Source organism: Heteronotia binoei, chromosome 1 (genome assembly GCF_032191835.1).
Source record: "Heteronotia binoei isolate CCM8104 ecotype False Entrance Well chromosome 1, APGP_CSIRO_Hbin_v1, whole genome shotgun sequence".
Lineage (NCBI taxonomy): Eukaryota > Metazoa > Chordata > Lepidosauria > Squamata > Gekkonidae > Heteronotia > Heteronotia binoei.
Window position 1 is genome coordinate 24,052,775 of NC_083223.1, and position 27,747 is coordinate 24,080,521.

At 42.8% G+C, this 27,747-nt stretch overlaps 1 protein-coding gene across 3 annotated transcripts in view; it reads right to left on the bottom strand.

The window, feature by feature from the left end:
- HDAC4 (histone deacetylase 4) overlaps window positions 1–27,747 on the bottom strand; it is a 182,049-nt gene that overhangs the window by 70,868 nt on the left and 83,434 nt on the right. For all 3 annotated transcript variants that reach the window (XM_060232591.1, XM_060232607.1, XM_060232600.1), the window contains exons 5-11: window positions 24,241–24,391; window positions 17,171–17,291; window positions 16,107–16,228; window positions 14,166–14,297; window positions 13,189–13,301; window positions 6,234–6,350; window positions 5,944–6,142 (exon numbers count right to left, since the gene is read on the bottom strand). In XM_060232591.1, coding sequence (XP_060088574.1) covers window positions 5,944–6,142; window positions 6,234–6,350; window positions 13,189–13,301; window positions 14,166–14,297; window positions 16,107–16,228; window positions 17,171–17,291; window positions 24,241–24,391 — 955 coding nt within the window. The remainder of the gene's footprint in view (window positions 1–5,943; window positions 6,143–6,233; window positions 6,351–13,188; window positions 13,302–14,165; window positions 14,298–16,106; window positions 16,229–17,170; window positions 17,292–24,240; window positions 24,392–27,747) is intronic.

A 27,747-nucleotide genomic window follows, 5' to 3' on the forward strand; every position in this document is an offset into this window, starting at 1 on the left:
AAACCATCCAGACATGTTAGTGCTCATGAAACATGCAGCCCCCCAATATTCTGACATGGGATGTAACAGACAAAATTGCCAAGACTAATCAAGGCCACTGGTAACTTTAACTCTTTATCCATTTGGAAATCAAAGTCACTGACAGACATATCTATGAATGTATCATAACTGACTATGAAATTCTAAGGTAGAACTTGGAGTTCAGCTGGTTACTCTCATCAATTCTTCTTGTACAAAGTAGAGGGCTCCAAAAAGGGGAGAGCACTTCACATGAATGATCGGCTATAGAGATGGTCTCAAGAAGGGTTCTGAAATCATACTTTTCTTGAAGTTTTCTTGTAGAAGGAATATTGCTGAGAGATGAGCTCTCACAAGGAGCTCTCCAGGATCAGGGACAGAGGCTGGTGCTAGGAGAGGAATATGAGGAAATGTCCCACCCACCACCTCATTGTCAACCTCCTCCCTCCTTACGGTTAGGAGAGGTTCAAATAATTCTCCTGGAGAGGCGAGCCATGGGGACTCCAGGCTTTAGCCTAGAAGCTTCCCCCATAGACCCACAGCCATCATCAGCTGCTGCAGTGGGAGCTTTTGTCACTTCCCTCCATGGCCTACTGGAGCTTTGATTAGCTGGGCAAACATGCCTAGCTGCAGCAACTTGCCACCAGTCCTGACCTGCAGTCAACTTTCAGAAGTCTCTTGTAAAGCGAGCAGACTGTTCTTGGGGTTCTAGGTGGGTAGAAACCACAGTTCCCTTTTACTGCGTTGGTGCGTAATTACTCACAGATTTACACCATCCCCACACGGCTTTTAAGCCTATGCCCAGGGATGCTTCCTCTCAGGCGGCCCCACCCCTGCTCACCTATGCCTGCTGGCTGGTGTGAAATAAGAGCTGCTCTTCATTTGCTCCTCCTACACTGCAGCCTATATGTGTGTGTGAGAGAAGGGAAGCTTGACTTTGAATCTCCAGCAGAAGCAGAAAGGAGCAATTGAGGGAGCTCAGTGTGTGTGTTTACATGTGTGTAAGTAATCAAGGCTGGTGGAATTTTTAAAAGTGCGGGGGGGGGGGGGGTGAGTGTGTGTTTGAGAGACTGCTTATGCTTGCTTCCTGGGAAGCAAGTCTCTTGGTTTTCTGCTCTGGAGCTTCTCCCAAGTAAGTCAAAGCTATTGTGAGTGGGTGCAAGGAAACAGCCTTTCTGAGTTTCTCCTCTCTGGGAAAATCTGAGCAAAAAAACTTACCCTGAGATAGTTTTGTATCTGGCAAGCCCCCTTTTTCCTGCTCAGAGGAAATACCTCTCCTGTAATCTTCTCCTTTCTCTTGCAGAGTCTTTCTCCTTTCTCTTAAAAAGCCTTGGCAATGTGCTAAAAGTTGAGAAACAGATTGGGAGTCTGGGGGCAGCTTTGTGTTTGTGCAAGCTCAAACCTTCCCCCGCCCCCCACATCTGAAAGAATCTGCCAGTCCTTGTAGGAATGCCATTGTTGGAAGAACTCAGTGTCTGTTCCAAGAAGGGAGAATTGGGGCTGGTAGATCAGTTTTTGAGTCTACAAAAACAAACAAAAAAGCCACTGCTAAAGGAAGCTACAGCATTGGCTATATGTATTTTTGTGAAATTAGCAAACAATTGACTTCAGTCTGATTTTCACAAATGCTTTTCTACTTCTAAACTGCTGTAGCCATACTTTTATCTTTTCATGGATAAGTGTATGCATTAACTAGTGAGCTTGCTAAAACACTTAGAATCATAGAATCACAGATCTGGAAGGTATTTTTCAAGGTCATCTAGCTCAACCCCCTGCACAATGCAGGAAATTCACAAATACCTCCTACACAACCCCTGCCCAGAAAATGGCCAAACAAACAAAAAAACCCTCCAGGATCCCTGGCCAAACAGGGATGGAGAAAAATTGCTACCTGACTCCAAAGTGGTGAACAGCATTTCCCTGGACATGTAACAAAAGGCCATGAGAACTCAGCACTGATGCAACCCTTCCTGCCCTCGCTCTCATGATCTGCCGAAGTTCACAAAATCAGCACTGCTGTCAGATGGACATCTAGCCTCTGTTTAAAAACCTCTTGTTCTACTGGCCCAACACGGGCAAGGACATTAGGGCATTTTGTAAGTCCTGTCACACTTGCCAGGTGATGGGCAAGGCCCTGGATAAAACTGTAGTGACTGAGGCATTTGCGAAGATTGGTGTGGATATTGTGGGGCCCATCTCCAGAATCACCAGGAGAGGGAACAAATGTATCCTGACCATTGTGAACTATGCCACCAAGTTCCCAGATGCCATGCCACTGAGAGACATGGAAGCCAAGACAGTAGCGGATGCCCTGCTGACTGTGTTTTCGAGGCTTGGCTTTCCAAAGGAGATGGTGACAGATCTTGGTCTGACCTTTATGTCCCAGGTCATGCAAGAACTGTTAAGGGCTTGTGGCATCAAGCACGTGACCTCCACAGCTTATCACCCACAAACCAATGGATTGAATGAACGGTTCAACAGGACCCTGAGCCACATGCTTAAGACGTCCCAACGAATGGGACCAGCCTCTGCAAAATCTGCTGTTTGGGTACAGGGAGGTACCCCAGGAGTTTCGGGTTCAGCCTATTCGAGCTTCTATATGGACGACAACTCAGAGGACCACTCGACATCCTAAAGGTGGCTTGGTCGGGGCAGGAGAGCATCCAGGAGACAGATGTCACTTACCTGCAGGAGCTTTAGAGCCATCTGCGAGAGGTCCGTGAGAAGGCTTCAGACAACACGAGAAGGGAACAGCAGCGCCAGAAGGAGTGGTATGATTCCAAGGCTAGGGGGCAGGGAGTTTAAGCCTGGGGATCAGGCGTTGGTGTTGAAGCCCAGGAGGAAAAACAAACTGGACACTGCCTGGGAGGGACCTTATGTTGTAGCCCATAAGGTCTCCAATGTGAACTATGTAATAGCCATTAATGGGGACATGGAACAGTGCAAACTGTTTCATGTGAATATGTTAAAGCCATACTTTGATAGAAGTAAGCTTGTGTTACTGGTTAAAGGTGGGGAAACCCCCAGTTTTGAATTGTCTGGTTGGAGGAGAGTTGCCAAAGGGGGTACCAATGGTGAAGTGGGCTAAGATCCCGTCCTGACTAAAGACCAGCAGGGGCAAATTTCAGCAATCCTCACCAGGTTTCAGAGCATCTTTTCTAATTTGCCTGGGAAAACTAATTTGGAACATCATAAAACTGATACAGGGGATTCGAGGCCTGTAGCTCTTCCACCTTACAGGGTGACCGGCCCAAATGCCACCTATATCAAAAGGGAGGTGGAGGAAATGTTAAACCTAGGGCTCGTAGTGCCTTCAGAGAGCCCTTGGGCCTCACCTGTAGTGCTGGTATCGAAGCCAGACAAAACAATGAGGTTTTGTGTGGACTATAGAAGACTGAATAAGGTGACAGTACCAGATGTGTACCCCATGCCAAGGGTGGATGAGTTGGTCGAGACTATTGGGGTAGCAAATTTTATTTCTACCTTGATTTGACAAAAGGTTATTGGCAAGTGGCCATGGACCCCAGAGATCAACCAAAAACTGCATTTGTGACCAGGGAAGGGCTTTTTGATTTACAGTCCTTAGTTTTGGTTTAAGGAATACACCATCAACCTTCCAGCAGTTGACAGAGAGAATGTTAGCAGGTTTGTCAGAATTTGCACTCGCTTACATCGACAACATCGCCATCTTTAGCAGCACCTGGAGAGACCATCTGCAACATCTGGCAATTGTGTTCCAGCGGATTAAAGAGAGTGGTTTGACCGTAAAAGCGAAGTGTCAGCTAGCCATGACCCAAGTGAAATATTTAGGGCATGTGCTGGGTGGTGGGAGAATAAAGGCAGACTGGGGCAAGGTGCAAACCATCCAAGAGTGGCCCAGGCCCACCACCAAGAAACAGAGAAGGCCATTCATAGGAGTGGTGGGCTATTACAGAAGGTTTATACCAGAGATCAGTGCCATAGCAGCCCCACTTTGTGAGTGCACAAAGAAAAAGAACCCTGATCCAGTAAACTGGAATGCAGAGTGTCAGAAAGCTTTTGAGCATCTGAAAGTGGTTCTGACCACTGAACCAGTGTTGAGGGCACCTGACTTTACCAAATAATTTATTTTGTACACCAATGCATCAAACACTGGTATAGGTGCAATGCTGAGTCAGTGTGGAGAGGATGGTGATCAACATCCCATCCTATATATAAGTAGAAAACTGAAAGAGAGGGAACAGCACCTCTCTGTGATTAAAAAAGAGCGCTTGGCAATTGTGTGGGCCATAGGTAAATTAAAACCGTACCTATAGGGAAGGAAGTTCACACTGCGCACAGATCATTCAACACTCAGGTGGTTGAATCAGGTAATGAGAACAAACAGCAAGCTAGTGAGGTGGAGTTTGCAACTCCAGGACTACGACTTTGACATACAGCACATCCAAGGTAGAGAGAATGTAATAGCTGATGCATTATCCAGAATGCAGTAGTAACCATATGCTTTGTATGACAAAGAAAATCTGAAAACTTTGTATACAGTGTCTGGTAAGTCTGTTTTTTATAAGGTTGTAATGCAATGCGTTTATATGGTGTTATGGATATGTTTGAAATCCTGCAACAAGGGTTTGGTTTATTGTTTTGCATGTGCCAATTGTTCTGGGAAAAGTCAGATAACTTTACCCATACACAATGTTCTTAAAGGGTGGGACATGTGATGGACTCAAGCCCTTAGCTGAGAAATAGGCTTGAATAGATTGGCTGGAATATTGCCCCAAGCAACGGGAAAGTATCCTTTGAGGTTTGCTCAGCACAAAATCACCTCAGGATTTTTAGTCCTTGAGAGAAGTCTTTAGTATACCAGTCTGAAGTGAAGACAGTGGGCTTAGGCTGGGCAGTTGTAAAACCAACCGGACAAGGGGCTGAGCTCCTTGTGGGAGACAGAACTGAGTGGACTCTGTCTGGAAGGAGTTTTCAGACGGTTTGAAACTCTCTGAGGAGGATTTTACCAGTGCATCAGGCAATCTCCAGGTACAAACTAGATCACATGAATACACACTGAGGGTGAACTGGATTCTGGTGGTCAGCAGGGCTGCCCAAGACTCAGACCAGAGGACTAGCTGTGGGGGCTGAGACGCATCGGTATACAGGGGTGCGCGTCCTGGAAGATAGCTAGTGTGAAAGGGTCTGTGAGGAAGAATACTGACACCAGTCAGGAGTTCTTTATGTGTGTGTGGAAGAGTGATTGAAGTTTGTTATTTATATGATTTGGCACTGCCGAAGCTAGGGCTTAAACATCTGAAGAAACAGCATTCTGAGTGTCTAGAAGGCACAAACAGCCTGTGTGAAGTATAGTGGGACTCTGAAACCTGCCTGGTTTATTGTTTATTTTCAAGATATTCTGCCAAAGTCTTGTTATATTTTTATCTCAGCCTGAAAAATCTCTACTCTCTGTAACTGATTTATTCTGCCAACCAGCTGCCAACTGATTTGTCTTTTAATATTGAACAGTTCCAATCAATATTATTTCATCCCTCTCCCTTGCCTTTTGTTACCTAATAAACATTCTGTGGTTTTTTGCCTTTAAAACCATCTGGTGCCAATTATTAAGAATTCTGACAGGATTTCTGGGAGTGATACTGAGGGACTGAGGGAAGGTGACCGGGGAGAAATTTAAAGTGGTTGCCTCCCAAGTAAAGCCTCTGACCAGGGTTCCTCACACACTATCAATTTGGGGTGACTGCCATCTAACCAGCAAGTCTGATGGAACCTCATTTTACAATCAGATCAAAGCATCAATGTTATTTCCTTTACTATTCCACTATGCTCACAAATAATCTTCCTTCAGGTATTCTAATCTGTATTCTGTTACTATATCACAATGGCTTTTAAGAAAAACCAAGGGACATGCATGTGCTTTTAAAATACAAGTTTGCTTTTGCTCACCTTGGACTAAGGTATTTTGTGCAGTTGGTTGTTCCAGTAAGACCATGTGTTGAAGAAGAGGGTTGTGTGTAGTTCCCCCATCTCTTTCCACGGTTGAACTGCTCAAATAAGGTGTTAGATGGGTTCCAGGAAATAAGGAGATTCGTTGTTGTAAGGATGGGATAACAAGTCTTTCAGCATCCTGCTGTCCTGATCCCCCCTGCAAACATATAACTGGTAATACATTGAGCTTATGAATGGGGTTAGTGTAACCACAATGAAACTCAAATGTTACATTAAACATCACTTACGCTGGAAGGGGCAGTTGCTGGTAATCCTAATGTTATATTGGGCAAGGAAGGAGACGTATACAGAGGAAGCTGTGTTATGGAGCTTTCGCGATTCACTAGTCTGTGGGTCAGGTTGGTCTGAAAAGAAAACCAGAAGTGCTGCCTCAGAGAATTGGATACCTTCATACATATCTATTTTATCCATACATTCTGTATAACTATACAATATTATCAGGATGTACATGATGCTAAGATTAAATTATACTATAAAACAATACATCTTTCTCATATGAATAAAATGTTGCAGGAGGAAGATCTGCTTGATTGGGTAAAGATCTGTAATAATATGATCACCCCTAACCTAATAGATGAAATAATACGGAATGGCAAAAGTAAACTTCCTTTGTTGATCATACAAAATGACTTTGTATACCCTTCTATACTGATTTGGAACCTTCACCGTCACAAGCTCGTCCCAGATCTTGAGACTTTCAATTTTTTAAAATCAAAATTGCTTTGCACTAGGTCAAAACTCTGTAATGTTTAAATGTTGAAAACAACAAAATATGACTAGAATTCTAGATATATCAGGTGTTGGTGTTGAAGACATGGCATTTTACAGAAGTTAGAATTAGAACAAAATTAGGGAATTCAATATCATGGTACTTTTACTTTCAACTAAAACATATGTCTGACCAGCTAAAAATACCCAAAATTCTCAGAGGCCTATTAACAGACTTTGAAAGAATATTATAGGATCTCGCTACTCAAAATTGTGGCTTAATTTTTTGCATTTATAAAATCCTTTTAAATATACAGAAAACTAAAATGGCAAAAGGATTCTGGCCTACAGCCTGCCGAGCATACCTGGATGCAAGTATGGAACTTGAAATTGTTAACATCTCCATTATAACAACCAGACTCCAATCATTCAAAATCATGACGCCCTTAGGGCATTGCATGTGATGTCATCTGGAAGCTCAGATTGTTGGAAATTGTGTAAACAAGACTGGGTCAAATGTCCACTGTTGATGGTCGTGTGAGGTCATTCAAAAATTATGGAGAGAGATTCAGTCCCAGATTAAACTGATAAAAGGGTGTACATCCCCTTCAGACCAGAAACACTGCTACTAAATTTTTGGCCCCATGATTCTTAACCCTCAAAGCATAAGGCTCTAATTGACACATTAATTGTAATGGTGAGGACATCAATAGCTGCCAGATGGAAAAAAAAATCTAATATCTACTAACCTTGTCCTTATGGTACATAAAACTGTGGGACCAGTATATAATGGAAAATATCACAGATTGTATCAACAAATCCTTGTAATTCCCTAAAAATACTAATTTTGCTGAAAAATGGTACCCCTCTGTTGGAATTTAGGCAAATCAAAATTTAATGCCTGATGGATGATCCCAATTTCAGAAATGGCTATGAAAGATACTCTTTAAAGTCATGGTAGATATGTGTTACTAGATGCGATAGTGACATAAGAATTTTTCAGTTTTATAGTCAAAAGATATAATCAACTTAAGATAAATATCACTAAAACACCAGATATCCATTATATCGTAATATACTTCAGTGCTGACTCAGTTCAGCTGACATATATAAATTTGTGAATAAGTATTTGTTCAAATGTTTACCTTGTAAATGTTCTTTATTATATTTATGTAAAAAATTAAGCCACACTATTTAATATGAAATTGTATTATTGTAATTTTAACTTTTATTTCAACAAAGACCTTTTTATCTGAAAAAAAAAATTAAATTAATTGAAATGTGTACATAATCAATGGATGTTTGTTTGACTGTTATGTGGACAGTGATGCTGTCTTTTTCTTTAATCTAACCATTAAAGAAGAACACACTTATTTTATTTATTGAGGGGGGGGGGGACTTGTAACTTCTCTTTCTCTCCATAGGGACATAAAGGCTACTGAACCCAACAAGAAATAAACCATCAAGAAAGTCAAGAAAATTTTTTTTAAAAAGAGAAATGTATCAATAACTAGTGAAAAGACATTTGGGTCCCATCGGGTTAAAAGGCAACTCAGATTTCATTTTGAAGGGCTTGGTGGAAGAATATCTCCTCATACTTCAAAGTTCTTATCTTGGATTGTCTATTACCTTAATGTTTGTAAGCCACTTTGAGTCCCATATTCCAGAAGAAAGTGGTAAATATTCTAAATAAATAAATGCATCTTACAACTCCTTCTGAGGGGCAGGAGGGTTGGGGGAAAGTGAACAGTTTTAAGTAGAGTTCAGTACTCAAGACCAAGCAGTGGCATTCTGCACCATCCCACAGGAAATAATGGCCAGAGCATCCTGCTGACAGCAATTTAGGGAGCAACAAAAATATATAAACACACCATGAAAAAGGAAAGGTCCCCTGTGCAAGCACCAGTCGTTTCCAACTCTGGGGTGATGTTGCTTTCACAACGTTTTCATGGCAGACTTTTTATGGGGTGATTTGCCATTGCCTTCCCCAGTCTTTTTACACTTCCCTAGCTGATCTAGCTTCCACCGGAATCAAACTCAGATCGTGAGCAGAGAGTTCAGACGATAGTACTGCTGCTTTACCACTCTGCGCCACGGGGCCGCATAAACACACCAAACCAAGCAAATAATTTAGCACTTTTAAACACTTGTCCCAATAATGGTAGTAATTATATAAAAATGCAAAACACAGTTATATGCCCAGTTTAGAAAATATTAGGTAAATAGCCAAAATTCAGTTAACTCGATTACCATTCCAGAACCCATTAACTGAAATACAAGAACAACAGATCAATGTGTACAGTATATCAGTCAAATTTTTCTGTTCCCAAATCAACACTGTGCCTTTATGAAAGCTTCTTATGGTTGTAGGTGCTCAGGGTGAAGCTCATAGCAGTTGTGACCTTGTTTCAATGAAAATCTTCATCAGAGACAGCCAAAATGCAATTCAACAGTCTGGAACTAAAACCAAATATACAGCAAATATATCCTGCTTGGCGAAATAACCTAAATAAAGATAAAAATTCTCTTTTAACTCACCCATGCCTACTGAATTCTTTTTCTAATCTGCAAAAGACTCTTTCTCAAGGGTGAAATACCTCTGTCTAAGAGTCATGAGGTTCTTGTTGAGTCCACAGAAAATGACATTAAATAAAAACTCTGCAGCTACAATTGCATGATCACACATCCTGCCATTTAGCTCACTTTAAAATGACAATCCACAATAACACCAATAATTCCAGAGTCTGCTAAAATCTTTCTCAAATCGTCAAAAGGCTCTTTTAAAGGGTGAAATACCTCTAGCAGTCATGAGGTTCTCATTAAACTCACAAATAAACAGCATTAAAGTGCAGCCTTCTATAGTTGCAATTAATCACAAATACTACCACTCAACTCACTTAAAGTGACAGTTCACATAAAAAAAAAACAAGTTATAAAAATGCTGATAATTCCAGAGCCTGGAATATGGTGTAACTGTGTTCAAGGTATAAATCCAGTATGCCTCACGCCTTTGAAGAATGTTTGTGAGATCTAATATATTATATGGATGGGGCCGAATCTTCTGTAACACACAAAACTAGGTTATCTTCAGTGTGACCTTTTTCTTTAAAATGTGAAACCAGAGATGCCTCCATAACTGATTTTTTAATTCTGGAATGGTGCTCAATGATTCTCATTCAACAGACCTTGCACTCATGCCAATATAGACCAATCTGTAGGGACACTTGACCAAATAAATGCTCTTGGTTTTAGAACTGGCGAACTGTGTAAGCTTAATTCTGTGTTGTCCACTGGGATAATTAAACTCTTACTTCCATTGCCAAGTAGCACATCCTATATCCTCCATATATGAAATGCCTCTGAGCAGTAGTGAAATTTGTAGTTGTGCCATGCATATCAGAATGAATAAATATGTCCCTTATACAATGTGTCTTTTAAAAACCTATTCCTGGAATTTCTGAACATCCAGGAATATGAGACACCAAGTGCCAATGCTTATTTATCATCCTTCTTATAGCATATGCTAAATCAGAATATTCTAAAGCAAAAGAGAGGTCTACATGGAGGACATGTTCCCCTAGCAAAGTGAGTCTACCTTTTTTGCTTTCATTTTAGCCACATAAACTAACAGTTCAGGATAATCTCTAGACTTGAGCTGATTTTCAGATTTCTTGGTGGCAGATAAATAATCTTGGTCCTCTATGAAATTTCTTTTGAATCTTAAAAACTGATCAAATGTGAGGTTTTGACTCAATCCTAAAAGATGAAAGGAATCAAATTTTAAATAATTTTTTTTATCTGTATGTTTGGTGTATGTTTTTAAAGTCAACTGGTATCAAGAAAAGAAATGGCATTTTGGTTCCAAAGACATGTGAATTTTATAATTTGATGTAATGAGTCCAATGGCATTGAAGAGTTGGGGCGAAGGGGAGGACCTCCAGCAGCAGGCCCTGTCTACTTGCCTCCCTTTTCCAGCTCCCGATGCCCATTCTACATCCCCCTGTGGCCAGGCTGCAAATGGGTAGACTGGCACAGCAGCGTTGCCTTGATCACTGTATGAGGATCCCCAGGCCAATGGAACGGCCACAGGCCCCTGAGGGCTTGCATCATCCACTCTGTGCCAGCAGGAAAAATGCAGGGAAAAACAGTTCCGGTGCCACATTTTGGTCCATTCACATGGGCATGTGTCTGGGGGAAGGAAGGCATGCCTGGCCCTACTGGAGGCTTGTCTCTGCACCACACCATGGTTGAGATCTGGCAATGGGGCCTGGCTATGTTTCCCCAGGCCTTATCCATGGGGGGAATCTCACTGGGAGCGCCCTCCCGCCCAGCATCCATCCTGCAAGGCTCTTCTGTGCACTGTGAGGTTGTGCCATAATTTGAGGTTGCTGGGCTGGTTGGGGCTTCCTGTTTTGGCATTCTCGTTCCCGCCTTGCTTGGCATGGGGAGGAAGCTGTAACCTGAGGGTATGTGCTATTCTCCTTGCATGGCCAGTCTCTCTACCTCTGGGAGAATCTCTGAGGTTGTCTCTCTGCCACCCAAAGCTCCAGGGGAGAGGCCTTTCCCTGGCTTCTTGGCTGCAGTGGTCAATTTGGCTGCTGCTCTTGTGGGGCTGCTCCAGCTGGACCTTGTTCCAGTTCCATTGTGTTGTGGCATCTACGTGGAAGGTTTCCCAAAGAAAAATCTTTTTCCTCTTTGTTCTCCTAGCTTTTTGGGGGGAAAGGGGGTTTCCCAAGTTTGGCATGGAACAGTGCTCAAGCCTCCTACCAGAGCAGAAGGGCTATCCACTAGAGGGTCAGCCTACAATCTCTCCAATAGGGGTCCTTGCAGAAAAATTTACATAGCCCTACCAAAGCAAGTGGGGGTGTGCCCCAACCAGCTTGGACGACTTCCCCCATTGAAGGAGAACTCTGTTCGCACTTACCATTTACTTTCTTTACATGTGAAAGTATTGTCTGAAGTAGCAACAATGGACTGACTTACATCTGCTGGATCTAAAGCAACATATCCCATTTTTGATGTCAAAGCCGATAGAACCAAAATTGACCAGGATTGCCATTCTAAGGGGGAAAAAAAAATCTCTTTCTCTTGAGTACCCACCAAAACTTTTCGACAAAGAGTTTACTTAAATTGGGATGCTCTTTAATTCCTCACTTTCAGCATGAACTGTTTAGTTATGTCACATCATATCCATCACCAGAAGCAGAGACAGAGTGCGGTCATCAGATTGTACCATTTTTAATTCACAATGAGGAATTTTTGAATAAGGCTTTTTGAGCTATGAGACAAAATGAAGACATAAAACTTCACATCCTCTCCTGGAGATATGTCTTCAAAAATCTCTTCAGAACTCACAAAGTTTGCGGTGAGAGCTGTACAATGCATCTACTTTCTGCAGCAGCGAACTGAGGAACGAGGCATGGCCCCTCTTTTCCTCACACAACCGAAAGGATGGGACAAACCATGGTGTTAAAAAGTCTTGGTGCTCTGATCAACTCTAATGTTTTCCACAGCAATTCTCAAATGTACAATAGACAAAACGGTACATTAAACCACCAATAAACGGAAGCTTTATGTACATTTTTTTAAAATCATCATATTGATAACTTGCTTAAAACTGGAGATGAGAAGATATTGCCATTCATCTATTTTCTTTACCACATGTAATAACTGGCTTGTATCTTACCACTTTGGTAAGCCCAGTCTGAAATCTTCCTACAGCACATGGATCCTTGCTCTGATGGAAGAAACTCTTCTGTCAGAGGAAGTCTTTCATTGGCAGAAAGCTTCAAACCTAGAAGAAAGCTTTAAGCCTGCCTGAGCAGAGATGTGGAATATGTCATTGTCCTCAGTCATTTTTCATACTTGTCTTTTATTTCATTATTATGACATACCCAAGTTCAACAGACAATTTAATATAAAAAATACCACACATGTTTACACAATGCATTCCAAGCTTTAGACCCTCAGCAAGTCCTTCATATACAAGTGCAAAATTTCTTATCTGACATTATCCTCCGGTTGAATTTGGTTCCAATATGTGATGAAGGGTTGCCAAGTTTAGCATAAATTTTGTGGAACTGTCGTAGAACTGAATTCCATGTATAGGATTGTTCTGCTATATATTTAAGGCTAAGATTTCACCCTTACATGCAGTTTGTGCACAGAACAATGAAAATGAGTAAGTTTTAACAGAAAATTATACAAAAATAAAGATTCAGTGGCTTATGAAACCAAAAAGTGTACATTCAACCTCAACCAACAAGTTGGCAGATCTCATTTTATTCTGATGTAAAACTCCAAATTTCACCAGGTTTCATGCAACTTTTTCATTACTATTTTTTAAAACCACTTATATCTGATGTCAATTACTTCACTCTCTGTAATGTAAGGCAGGCATACTGTGGAAACATATATATCAAAGGTTGATAACAGTGGAAACATATTACTATTAAGAAACGAAACTAACAATACCTCTGCTTGAATATTTGCAATTGATCCAGTAATTCCATTCTCAGCACTTATGTTACTGGAGCTATTGTTCGGAGAACTAGGGCCAGATCCAGGAGCACTGTTGCACATGGAGTCTGAAACACATTCAGAAGCTTTTATTTAAAAAACTGTCTTGCAAAATATTAAAACTATTCCCCTATGGCTAAAAAACATCCCATCTGTTTTCCAAATTTTCTGTTTTCCAAAAGCAACTTTTGTACAATTGTGGCAAGATAGTCATTAAGAGTCACTGACATCTCTTATATTGAGAATGAATCCATATATATGAATCCAAATACTCCTAAACAATTTATCTGCCATCAGTGCAAGTAAGATGCATCATCTTGGAGATAGCTGAAGAATATATTAGTAAACAGCTGTAGGGTAATTTTGCTATCTTTACTAATCAAACAGAATCAATTATTTCATGAGACCATGTAACAGAGAAAATGAACGGCAACCAGTTCATGCATAGAAAAAAGGGCAAAATTTCCTTCTAGCACCAGGATAACTGGCAGATATTCTACACAGGGAAATTCTATACTAATACACTTCCCAAATCATGAGTACAGTTCCTAATGGTACAAATTTGACTCATTATAAAGCAAGAAAACAATATCATTTGTATAGTTCCAGAGATGCAAAGAAACAAAACCTATTAGGTTTTATGCCATCTGTTGTAAATGCCCTTTTTTCCCCTAACAAAAAAATCAAGAAAGAATTTGGTATTTTATACAGTATTATTCAAAGGCTGTTCTGTTGAGCTATTTAAAATAGGTATTTTATTTATTAATTACTTCCAAAAAAGAATACATCTTATTGGAAGAAACTTATGCTGCTAAATATGACTGGCATCTCAGAATTAGGACACAATCTTGTGATATAATGGTTACATTTACCTACACATTATACACATTTGTTTTGTAATTTTTAAACTGAATGCTGCCTCTACAATCTACCTGCAACATCTAATGGTCGCTTCTTATGAGCTGTAACCACAGGACCATCTTTCCTTCGTAATAAGGGGCTACTGCGTCTTTCAGCCACCTTCTGCTTCAATCTGGATCGCAATTTGAGATTGGGTTCTGATGCTGTAAGAAAAAGAAGAATGTGTGGGAGAAAAGAAAGGTCACTGTCTCATAAGCGCACAGAAGTGATGCTGACCTGATCTTCTATTATAATTTATTATTTTCATTTATAGTCCACTTTTCTCACTGGGACTTATCAATAAATCAGTAAACATGTTACAGGATACGGTAACATTTGAATCTAAATTGTCACTTGGATGTGTGTGAAAACTGGAATCTTGCCATGCTCTGAATTAATAACGAAAGCTAGACAAAGCTGAAAGTGAAATGAGGGAATATAAAGTACAACCTCGTAGCTATGGTGCTGTGTTATTGGAACCAAGTATTGGATCTGGAAAATATTCTTGGACTCCTCATGATGCATATCGGACCGAGGATTTCTGTGAAACTGGAGGACTGTATGTTTACAAATGGGCATTAACTTGAACTTTAAACGGACAGACTTTGTTCCTTGCATTTCATAATCTGTATTTTGTTTCTAATGTCAGGGTATGTTTGTAACAGTGATAATCATGAGCGTGTATGAATATACTGTAATTTTGCCTATTTGACTGTAATTTGTTTATTTTTTGAGGCTGGCTTTCATAGAAACCTGGAGGCTGGAATCCCTATGAAGTATAAGCTCCCTCCCAAGGATGCTGTTCTTACATATTCCTGTATCAAATACAGGATTGGATTACAAGATATCCAATGTACCTATAACACTTTAGGTGGTCTAGAGAAAGAGCAGGCCATATTAGAATTTTTTGTGTCATATCAATCTGCCACCCTTTCAAGTAGGCTATATGGCATGCAGTGTTAAAACCATTTCTCAGTTCTGTAATCACATAATTAAAATTCTTCAAAGAGGCAGGTTTGCATTAATATACTTGATTTTTTGTATTTCTGAACCTGTATATGTTTTATTTTTTGGCTTTTCAGGTATTAGATATTTTTCTTCCACTCTGTTAACTAGAAAAATGGAATGTGAGCCAGTGTGCTTCAATGATTAAATATGCCAGACTGGAATATGGGAGACCCAAGTTTGAATCTCTGCTATGTAAGTTTGCTGAGTGATTTGGGGCCTGTCACTCACTCTCAATGTACCCAACATCACAGGGTTGTTGTGAGGATAAAATGGAGGACAGAATGACACCTTTGGGATTCCCTCTCTCAGAATGTTCCTGAATGAGCATTACACTCTAGCAATAAGAACCTTTTGGTGGCCCTTGGCCTGAGAGAAATCCAGCTGTACTCAACTAGGGTTAGGGCCTTCTTGGCCCTGGCCTCCACCTTGTGGAACTCTGCCTGAAAACATCTGCACCCACTGGGATCTGCTACCTTTCCATAGGGATTGCAAGGCTAAGATGTTCTGCCAGGCATTTGATTGAGGACAATGACACTCTGGAGCTCTTATACCCCTCCCCACACCTCCCTCCTCATTCTTTTATATCCCCACCACCCAGGGGGCTGACAGGTTCAATTTTTTCTTGTCATGTGGATATTATATTGATCTACTGCTGATGTTTTTAGTGTTTTAATGTTGTTTTAATTTGTATCACTCATTGTATGTGTCCCTGATGTAAGCCACTCTGAGCCCTATTCTTAGGGAAAGAAGGCCAATGAATTGAAGTGAACAAACAAACAAACGAATGAACATAAGTTGCCTTGGGAGCTTATTAGAAAGAAAGGCAGGACATAAGTGAAGTTAGTTAACTAATTAATTAAAACTTACCATTATTATAACTGAGCAGACTTAAAAAGGGTCAACGCCTTATCTAATACAACTTAAATACTTGGTATATTACATGAACATTAAAATGTACAATTTACCTGTTTTTCTGAGTGGAAAGTCATCTTTGGAATCATACATCCCTAGCACAGGGTGATTGTAGGTACCCGATATTCCACTTTGTGGAGGAGAGCTCTGGTCAAGAGAACTGTGCTGTGTTTTCCTAAGAAAAAGGATATTACTGATATCAAAATCACATAGCCTTAAATATACTGTGCCACTTGTACATTTAGTCTATCCTAGTTTCTCCTGTTGCCATTAGAAAACAGGTAGCATATCTCTTTCTTTCTGTAATGGCCTGACAAGAAACAGGAACCCAAACAATGAATACCATCAGACACACATGCACATTTGTCAGCCACTTCCATTGTACTACAACTGTTATAGCAGAGTTTCAGGTTTCTATGTTTCCTGTAGCTTTCGAGGATGCTGACTTTGATAGATAAAGCACAGAACACTTTACATCTAAAGCCATTTCAGACCTGGGAAACATTTCCAGTTAAGGAAATCAGGAAATGCTTGAATAAATTGTCACCATTGATAACTACACCACATTTATTCTGCTGCATATACACAGTGCATGGCATTAAGAGATGTAACTTCCCATACAATGAATTACATGCAGATTTCATTTTTAAAGGTAAAAATCCAGAAAAAGTATAACATATGGAATGTCATTTAGAAAATGTAGTCAATAATTCCCTTGCAACTATTTTGTCATCCATTATAACTGTTATCCTAACAACAAGGTAAGATGGATCTTGTGTTGCCCATTCCTAAGGTAAATTACTATATCTCTCCCTCCCTCCCTCCATCCACCTACCTATCTACATCTGCTGTCAAGTCATAGCTGACTTATAGTGACCCTGTGTGGTTTTCAAGGCAAGAAACATTTAGAGGTAGTCTGCCATTGTTGGCCTCTGCATTGCAACTCTGGACTTCCCTTGTGGTCTCCCATCCAAATACTAACTTGGGCCAACCCTGCTTAGCTTCCAAGACCTGACAAGATTGGGCTAGCATGGGCTGTCCAGGCCATGGTCCTAACACTAATAATCTGAGGAAGAACTGTGCAGAACACATGACTGAGTGAGAACTGCTTGCTTACCCATACCAGAAACGAGGATCACTGGAAATGCAATGGTTGAGATTCCGCTGGGCTAAAGCTTTTTTTTTATTCAAAACAAATTCTTGTAACTTCATTTTTACCTCTGTGCTTGCAACTGCACCTGAAACACCAAACCAAATGAAAATAAACCAGGACCCCATGCACTAATTTGAAATTTACTTCAAACTTAGAAAAAGGTTGTCCTAAAGCTTTAATTAAACCATTTCACAATAAATAAAGACTATAAGATTATTTTCTCAGGACAGTCACACAATTATGCTCAGGCTTAGAAATGGAAATTTAATCAGAGATTTATCTTTTGCCTACTAAAGGTGGAATAGCTAAATATGATTTTATGCACAACTGTGTTTAGACTAAAACACTGTGTAAACTAGTGTAGCCTCTCTTAATCAAAGGCATTTAAGAACAGGCTTTTTTACATGCTTGGGTTTTTTAAGTCACATCTGCAGGCAAAGGTTGAGATGAAAGGCTCATGTGCAGACACTGTCTTGAAAAGTCTTACAATGAACGTTATTCACAATACATGCTTAAAATGAATCTACATAATATTTCAATTCACAATCAATCATCTGTTTTGTCATACTGAAAATCTGACATAAGAAAACTCCCTTTTTTCAGTCTAGAATTATATTTCTAACATCATGGTTTTTAATCGCTGTTTCCTTCAGCATACAGCTATCTATTCAATGTGTACATAAATTCTTAACCCGATGAAGCAATAAACAGAAAAATTGGACTTCCCATTGATTTCCACTACTCCTAAGACTAAGGTATGTTTAATGTGGAGAAAAACTACAGAAGTCAGGAGACTTACAACTTGCTCTTAAAGGCAATGACATGGTTAGAGTCCAGTTCACATAAAGTAAAAAAGTTCTATCAGTGAACATGAGTAACAGAAGGGAAAATCCACAGTAAATTGTTTGCACAGAGCAGAGTACTATCATGACACGCCCATGAACTCTTATTGCAATAAAATGGACTTCTTTAAATAAACTGCATTTAAGTCAGTAGAAAACTCTGTAGTCAAAATAAATGGCAGAGCAGCTTTTAAACTAACTCCTGTGGGAAAACTTACAAAAGTTAGGAAGTTTCTGTCAAGAGTCACTCCATGTTGTTCCTCTTGCCATATGTATCCACTATATAATACTGTGCTTGTGCTAGCTATGCTGCTTTGATGTAGTTGCTGCTTGTTGCTTATCTGAAGGATGGATGGTATGTCTGGGAGCTGGCTAGTTGCTAGGTAACCAAGGCCATGAACAGAAGGAAATGTGGCCCGAGAACTAGAATTGATAATGACATCTGTGGTGATGAGAGCTTAATAGAAACCCCGCGCAAAACCCCTGCATTAGCTTGGTGTGCTTTAGCTTGAATTATAACGGTCAGAGCAAAGGTTTATAAGTTGGGAGAACTGGCAGGCTGGTCAGTTCTGACAACGCTTGTGTATGCCCATGAAGCTGAAATAAAGATCTTGAACTCTACCTGTCTTTTCATTGGCTCTGGGTCTGACATTTTGTCAGAACTCACTACTACCCTGGCCTAGCCTAATCCCAGACTCACGATGGCTGGTGAACAGGACCAGGCTACAGGGATTACCAAGACGGACAGGGAGGAAGAATCAAAGCCTGAAGGGCCGCAGGTCACCCCGGTCACTGTAACTGTGTGGAGAAAGGACTGGGGCTCCATGGATTTCCGGGAGAATATTATCGAAGATCTGAGAGAGGAACCCCCGTAATACCACCGACTCTCAGGGCTGCAATGCTCCTATCACCCATGGGGATTCCAGGGTGACGAGAGTCGAGGAGAGGATCCCCGGGCTGGTGGGTCCGGGGATGTGACCACAGAGTGGATGCAAGAAGCCTTAGCTGTCCAAAGCAGTCAACTTCATGAAGAGATGCAACTATGCACACCTTCATGATCCAGGAAATGCAGAACCTCGCCCAGCAAGTGAGGATGATAGGGAAGCGGACTGCAGCTGCCCCCCCCCCCACAACAAGCCCTGGGAGAGGGTGAAAGATCACTCATTCCTGCGAGGAAGGAAGCCCTTGCAGGAGGGGGGGACCCACCTGGTACCCCAACCTGGGTCAGAGAAACCAGTGCCAGTGAGTGAAGCAAAATTCAACAGGGACACGTCGGAACTGGCCTATTTCATTGTGATGGTGCGGGGACACCTCAGCATCTGGGCCTGCAACTTCCCGCAGGAACAGTCGCAGGTGGTGTACATCGGCAGCTGTCTCCAGGGCCCAGCAACTCGATGGTACGTTACCCTGTTCGAGAAACGGTCCCCCGTCCTGAACTCAGCCACCAACCTGCTGAGGGCTTTGCAACGCCACTTCGAGGACCCCCTACAAGAAATGTGATAGTGGCTCTGCAAGACCTGAAGAAAGGCACGGGGTTGGTCCAAGACTACCTCAGCGTGTTCAGGGAGCTGAATTCCAAGGTCCAGTGATGGGACGACGGGGTCAGGATCGAGCAGTTCAAAAGGGGCCTAAATTCCCACATCTATGGAGAGGCTCTGAAGCTGGGAGAACCGTGAGACCTGGTCAGGTGGACCCAGTTAGCTTGTGAGATAGAGGACTGCAACAAGATGATCGCCCTCCATAAGAAACAACAAGAGGTCCCTCCGAAAGAAGCTCAGGAGAAGACGCCTTGACCCAGCTTGGCCAAATGAGCCCCGGAGCAGCTCTCGCGGGAGAAGCGTGACCAGAGGGCCAAAGCGAAGTTGTGCTTCAAATGTGGGGGGGAGGGGGGAATCACATCGCCAGCGAGTGTCCCAGCAAGTCAAAGGAGCCGAGAACCTCCACACCCCTGAAACCAGAGGCGAAGAAGAAGACCACCGACCAAGGCCAAGTCACCAGTGTTGCAGTTCCGGGAACCAATCCCCGAGGAATCTGAGGAGGACGACGGAGAAGCCCAGCTATTGGGAAACGACCCAGACCTGCTGTGAGGAGCACACAACAGCAGGTCAGAGCCACGGCCGTGCCACTATGGGTAAGATTATCCAGGACTTTGTATTATGTACCAATAACTCTAGTAAACCCCATTACCAAATGGTTTTCCTGCATCAGGGCCCTACTAGACTCGGGATGTTCCAAAGACTTATTGTCTGAGTCTGGTGGAAGCGTTAGGACTAAAAACTGTATCCCTTCAAGAATCCTATGTGTTTGAGCAGATGGACGGGAGCCCGATGAAGGGGGAGCCGTGTAGGACAGGGACTGAAATGTGTGCTTGGAGTTGGGGGAACACTGGGAACCCCGCACTTTCATTATTGCCCCGGCCGTCAAGTTCCAAGCCGTCCTCAGCCTGGAGTGGCTGGCAGATCACAACCCGCCATTTACTTCTTGGATCCGGTGTGCAAGAGTCACCAGTGGAACAAAGAATGGGGCCGACACCCCCCCTCCCCAGCTAAAGAAACTTTGTGTCACCAAGGCTGAAGTACCCAGTCTACCTCCCCCCCTGAGTATGAAGATTTACAGAGAGTGTTCGACACCCAGGAGGCGGATGAGCTTCCCCCTCACAGACCCACTGACTGTGTCATTGAACTGGTGGAGGGGGAGCCACTGCCCAAAATCAAACTATACTCAATGAGTCGGGAGGAAAGGGAGGAGTTGCAAAGATTCTTGGAACTCAACCTGTTTAGGGGGTTGATACTACCCGCCAAATCCCCCCACGTCACCCCGGTGTTGTTCAGAAAGAAAAAAGACGGAAGTTTACGGCTTTGCACTGACTTTTGCGGCTTGAACGCAATCTCCATAAGTAATGCATATCTCCTCCCCCTCATTCGGGACATCCTAGGGAAGGTGTCCCAAGGGAAAATTTTCACCAAACTTGATCTCCAAGACGCTTATTTCCGGGTGCGCATCAAAGAGGGGGATGAGTGGAAAACTGCCTTTAACACACCACTGGGTCAATATAAGTATTTGGTCATGCCATTCTGCCTCAAAGGGGTCCCGGGAGTATTCATGAACCTAATCAATGAGGTGCTGCACAAGTATCTATATAAGGACGTGATCTGCTACCTGGATGATGTGTTAATATACTTACAAGACCTACCCTCGCACATCCAGTTGGTGAGGGAGGTGCTGCAGACTTTGTATGAGCACAAACTGTTTGCCAAACTGTCAAAATGCGAGTTCCACAAAAAGGAGCTCGATTTCTTGGATTAGCGCATCTCCACGGGGGGGCTGGGAATGGACCCAGCCAAGGTACAAGCAGTGGTGAATTGGGAACCCCCTCGAACCCACAAACTGCTCCAGAGTTTCCTCGGGTTCGCAAATTTTTATAGGGGGTTCATCAATAACTTTGCCGAGGTCAACCTACCCCTCACAGAAGTGTTGAAAACCACGGGGAAGGGGCTGCAAGCCACAAAGGGTAGTTCCAGCCTCCCGTGGACGGAGAAGTGTCAAAAAGCATTTGATGAACTGAAAGCCCAGTTTACATGCAAGCCCTGCCTAATACACTCCCATGAAAACAAAAGGTTTGTGGTGCAATGTGATGCGAGCGACGTCGCCCGTATTACTCCAAGAGGGGCCAGATGGTCAATTGCACCCTTGCGCATACTTGTCCCAAAAGTTCAGCCCAACTGAATGCAATTGGTCAGTGTGGGACAAGGAGGCCTCCGCTATCAAACTGGCCCTAGAAAAATGGAGGCACTACCTTGAGGGGCTATGGACAGATCACAAGAATTTAGCCGCCCTCATTGCTACTCGCAACCTCAACAATAAACAAGTATGGTGGGCAGGGCTGCTCCAGTGGTTCAATTTCAAGCTAGGGCACATCCCCGGGAAACTGAACTTTTTAGCGGATGCGCTGTCCTGCCTCCCTCAGCACGACAGCAAGAGGGAAGAGATTATTGACTCACTGTTCACACCCTCCCAGCTCAAAGCATTGGTAACTATGCGTGCGACGGGTTCCTAGGAGAAATGAAAAAAGCTGTCCACAACAACCCCCGAAGGGGAGGATTTACAATTGGTGAAGGTGGGAGATGGGCTATGGCATCGAAGGGAGAAACTCTATGTGCTCCCCCCTTGCGTAAACAAGTGATCCACAGAGCGCACGATTCCAAGTTAGGGGGGAATTTCGGATTTGTAAAGACAATGCATTTGATTCAAAGACAATTTTGGTGGCCGGGGTTGTGGACGGATGTGGGAGAATATACGGCAGGGTGCTCCACCTGTATCACTGTATCATGGCAAAAAAGAGGGGGGGGGGGTTACTGCTGACACTTGCAACTTCTTCCTCCTGCTTCGCGCCCTTGGGAATGTATATCCATGGGACTTTATAATGGATTTACCCCCTTCGATGGGGAAGACCATAATTTGGGTCATTGTGGACACTTTTTCCAAACAGGCCCACTTCGTGCCTTGTAAACAACTCCCCACGGCCAAACAGCTGGCCCAATTGTTTATCCAGCACATCTTTCGGCTACATGCTTTCCCCGCTAAGGTGGTCTCCGACCGTGGCCTGCAATTCATTGCCAAATTTCGGTCACATCTGTGTGAACTAGTGGTGATTGAGCAAGGGCTCAGTTCCACCTACCACCCACAGATGGACGGACAAACGGAACACACCAACGCAGTGTTTCAGCAGTTCTTATGCTGCTATACGTCCTTCCAACAGGACAACTGGGTGGCCCTACTGCCCTTCACAGAATATGCCTACAACAACAGTGTCCATAGCGCCACCAAAGTAAGCCCCTCCCAAGCGGTATATGGATATGAGATCAAGCCATTCCTTGAACTTGCCCCCCTTTGTCAGCCCCCACGGACTTTACGAAATGGTGGCAAGGGATTGCAGGGGGTTGGGCAGTTATAAGGAACCAACTACAGAGGGCACAAGAAGCCTATAAGACTCAGTATGATAAAAAACACTCTGAATGGTAGAATTTAGCAGTGGGAGACTAAGTATATTTCAACCAAGCATTTACCTAATGTGCAAAACTGTAAGAAATTAGGGATGAAATACCAGGGACCTTTCCCAATCAAAAGGATTATAAATTAACTGTTGAACTGGACCTGCCTAAAAACCTTAAACATGTACACCCTTGTTTCCATGCCAGCTACTTGAAGAAGGACCCTGGACCCTCGCATTGGCACCCCAAGACGGAACCACCACCCCTGACTCTGGTTTGTGGTCAGATCCATCATGAAGTGCACGAAATTCTCAATGCCAAGATCAAACGTGGTGAATTATTCTATCTTATCAAATGGACTCATTTCCCATTAAGTCAAGCTGAATGGGTCAGCTCCAAAAATACAAACTGTAAAGCTTTAATTAAAGAATTTTATAACAAACATCCCAACAAGTCCGGGGGAAGGGGGCCTTAGGGGGGGCCAGAATGTCAAGAGTCACTCCATGTTGTTCCTCTTGCCATATGTAGCCAGCTATACAATACTGTGCTTGTGCTAGCTATGCTGCTTTGACGTAGTTGCTGTTTGTTGCTTATCTGAAGGGAAGATGGTATGTCTGGGAGCTGGCTAGTTGTTAGGTAACCAAGGCCATGAACAAGAGGAGATGTGACCCGAGAACTAGAATTGATAACGACACCTGTGGTGATGAGAGCTTAACAGAAACCCCGTGCAAACCCCCCACTTTAGCTTGGCGTGCTTTGGCTTGAATTATAACGGTCAGGGCAAAGGTTTTTAAGTTGGAGGAACTGGTGAGCTGGTCAGCCCATGAAGCTGAAATAAAGATCTTGAACTCTACCTGTCTTTTCATTGGCTCTGGGTCTGACAGCTTCTGGTTGAGGCAATTCATCCCAAAGGGATGAGGCAAAAAATATTAATAGCAAGAATGAAACAGAACATTAGAATGAAAGTAAGGCAGTAAAGAAAGAGTGAATGAGAAACTCTAAGGGCTGAGGGATACAGTAATATTGAAGCACAAATGTCTATATACCCGGGGTGGTGGGGTGGTGGTGGTGGTGTTGTAAACTATTTTTCTTCCTACAGCAGAACAATTCAGGAATGTTAATGTAAACTACTTTAATACAATTATCCTGTAATCAAATCACAGCTGCTGTTATCACAATACAAGCCTATTGTGCTACTTACTTTCTTTTCCTTTCTCTTTGTTTTTAAGCTGTTGCAGTTTCTGTTCTCTGTGCTGTTTCTCCAACTCTTGCTCCTGCCGATGCTGTTCTAACTTTCTCTGATGTTCCAAGAGCTCCTGCTGATGTTTCATTGCCAGAATCTCCTGTTGCTGCTGTTGGGCCAGGAAGGGGAGGGGGTAAAAAATGTTCATAATTGTTTACCTTTTCAACACCCCACTAGCCATCTCCTAAGCAAATGGATACAGTGGGTGAAGTGAATGAACTGATCTATAAACTTGTAAAAAGTCAGAATGGAACTAGTAAAAAAATAACAGGGAATGGAAGGTTTGTCATTGTGAACTAAATGCTTTGGAAATTACTTTTAACAGTGATTTTACAACCTAGTTGTAACTTCAACAAGAAGGTATTTCTTAATAGACATGCTACAGTTAGATGCATTTAAGAGTTCAAAATAAAATGGTTTTAGAACAAAGCTACATTATAACATTTTCATAATAATAGAATCAGAGAATCATAGGGTTGGAAGGAACTTCCAGGGTCATCTAGTCCAACCCCCTGCACAATGCAGGAAACTCACAAATACCTTCCCCTAAATTCACAGGATCTTCTGTCCTGTCAGATGACCATCTAGCCTCTGTTTAAAAACCTCCAAGGGACTAGAGCCCACAACCTCCTGAGGAAGCCTTTTCCACTGAGGAACCACTCTAATGGTCAGGAAGTGCTTCCTAATGTGGAGACCGAAATTCTTTTGATTCAACTGCAACCCACTGGTTCTGGTCCTACCTTCTGGGGCCACAGAAAACAATTCCACACCATCCTCTAGATGACAGCCCTTCAAGTACTTGAAGATGGTGATCATATCACCTCTCAGCCGCCTCCTCTCCAGGCTAAACATCCTTAGTTCCTTCATAGGACTTAGTCTCCAGACCCCTCACCAACTTTGTCGCCCTCCTCTGGACCCATTCCAGCTTATCTATATCCTCCTTAAAATATGGTGCTCAAAACTGAACACAATACTCTAGGTGAGGTCTTACCAGAGCAGAGTAAAGCGATACCATCACTTCATATGATCTGGACACTATACTTTTGTTGATACAGCCCAAAATTGCATTCGCCTTTTTAACCACCACATAACACTGTTGACTCATGTTCAGCGTATGATCCACTAACACCCTTAGATCCTTTTCACACATACTACTGCTAATGATACAAAACACAAATCTAGAAACAACAAAAGCTCTTATAATATTTATTGCACAAGGTTTCTATGTTTTGTATATGAATAGAAATTAATTATTCTTGAGGCTGGTTTATCGTGGATGCTTTAGTGCTTTTTTCCTGCTCCATTTTCCATGTTACTCTTTTTGGGTTGCTCCAAGATCCTGAAACTGAGCTGCAGTATGGTGGCCAAGACCATACAGCGGTTTAACAGGACAGGCCTCGCCATGGTCGACCAAAGAAGTTGAGTGTCCATGCTCAGCTTCATATCCAGAAGCTGGCTTTGGGAAATAGACGTATGAGTGCTGCCAGCATTGCTACAGAGACTGAAGGGGTGAAGGGGTCAGCCTGTCAGTGCTCAGACCATACGCCGCACGCTGCATCAAACTGGTCTGCAGGGCTGTCGTTCCAGAAGGAAGCCTCTTCTAAAGATGATGGCCAAGAAAGCCCACAAACGGTTTGCTGCAGACAAGCAGACTAAGGACATGGATTTCTGGAACCATGTCCTGTGGTCCGATGAGACAAAGATAAACTTATTTGGTTCAGATGGTGTCAAGCGGGTGTGGTGGCAACCATGTGAGGAGTACAAAGACAAGTGTGTCTTGCCTACAGTCAAGCATGGTGGTGGGAATGTCATGGTCTGGGGCTGCATGAGTGCTGCCGGCACTGGGGAGCTAGTTTATTGAGGGAACCATGAGTGCCAACATGTACTGTGACATACTGAAGCAGAGCATGATCCTTTCCCTTTGGAGACTGGGCCGCAGGACAGTATTCCAACATAACAACCCCAAATACATCTCCAAAATGACCACTGCCTTGCTAAAGAAGCTGAGGGTAAAGGTGATGGACTGGCCAAGCATGTCTCCAGACCTAAACCCTATAGAGCATCTGTGGGGCATCCTGAAACGTAAGGTGGAGGTGCGCAAGGTCTCTAACATCCACCAGCTACGTGATGTTGTCATGGAGGAGTGGAAGAGGACTCCAGTGGCAACCTGTGAAGCTCTGGTGAACTCTATGCCCAAGAGGATTAAGGCAGTGCTGGAAAATAATGGTGGCCACACAAAATATTGACACCTTGGACCCCATTTAGACATTATCACTTAGGGGCGTACTCACTTTTGTTGCCAGCAGTTTAGACATTAATGGCTGTGTGTTGCGTAATTTTGAGGGACAGCACATTTACACTGTTATACAAGCTGTAGACTCTACTTTACATTGTAGCCAAGTGTCATTTCTTCAATGTTGTCACATGACAAAATGTGAGGGGATGTACTCACTTCTGTGACATACTGTACAAGTTTAGGATTATATAGAAGAAAACTACAGCATAACTGGAATAACGAAGTACGCACACTGTACGCACACTATGCTAGCGTCTAGAACTTCACAAAACGCCATTCCACCTAGCTTTAAAAGAAACAGATCAGGTAGTGATTACAGTAGTTTCCTGAGGGAAGTACAAAAAATGGTTGATCCTATTCTCTCTCTCGTGTATTAAAAGTCACCCCAGTTTTGTGAGTGACTAATATGTAGCCCTCGTACCTGTTTCCAATGCTTAGTTGTCAAGCACATAACACAGGAAGACCCTTTGTATAAATGACTGTCTCATCGTCTCTCTTTATTATTTATTACAGATGAGGACCTGCAAGAAACCTGCAGGGCAGCTATCCCATTCCTTCCACCTTTGCTTCCTCTCTTCTTCTTCTTCTACATCCCACACTCTCTCTCTTCTGCCACCTCTTTTCTTACTCCCGCTCTCTCCCATGTATGTCACTTCCTCTCTCTGCCCTTAGCACTCTTTTTCTGTCTCCCCTCATCATTCTCTCTCTCTCTTTCTGCTCACACCCTGTCACTCTGCTTCTCTCTTTCTGCCCCCTATCCTATCATGCTCTCTTTCTGCACTGTCACTCTCCCACTTGCTCCCCCCACCCCCCAAACACAGCAGCAGTGGCAGCTATCCAGGAATCTCAACAGATCTCCAAACTACAGAGAACAATTTCCCTTAGAGCTGCCAGCACCAGGATGACAAATTTTTGGAGATCTGGAGGTGGAGCCTTGGGATAGTGAGGCTTGGTGAAGGAAGCAACCTCAGCAGAGTATAATGCCATAAACTCCGTATTATCCAGGGAGAACTAATCTCTCACCTGGAGAATAGTAGTAATTCTGGCTGAGCTCCAGACATCACCTGGGGAATGGCAATGGTATAATATGGCATTATACTGATCTGTCGTTCCTCCCCTCCTTCCCCAGCCTCCATCCTCAAATGTCCAGGAAGTTCCCAACCGAGAAT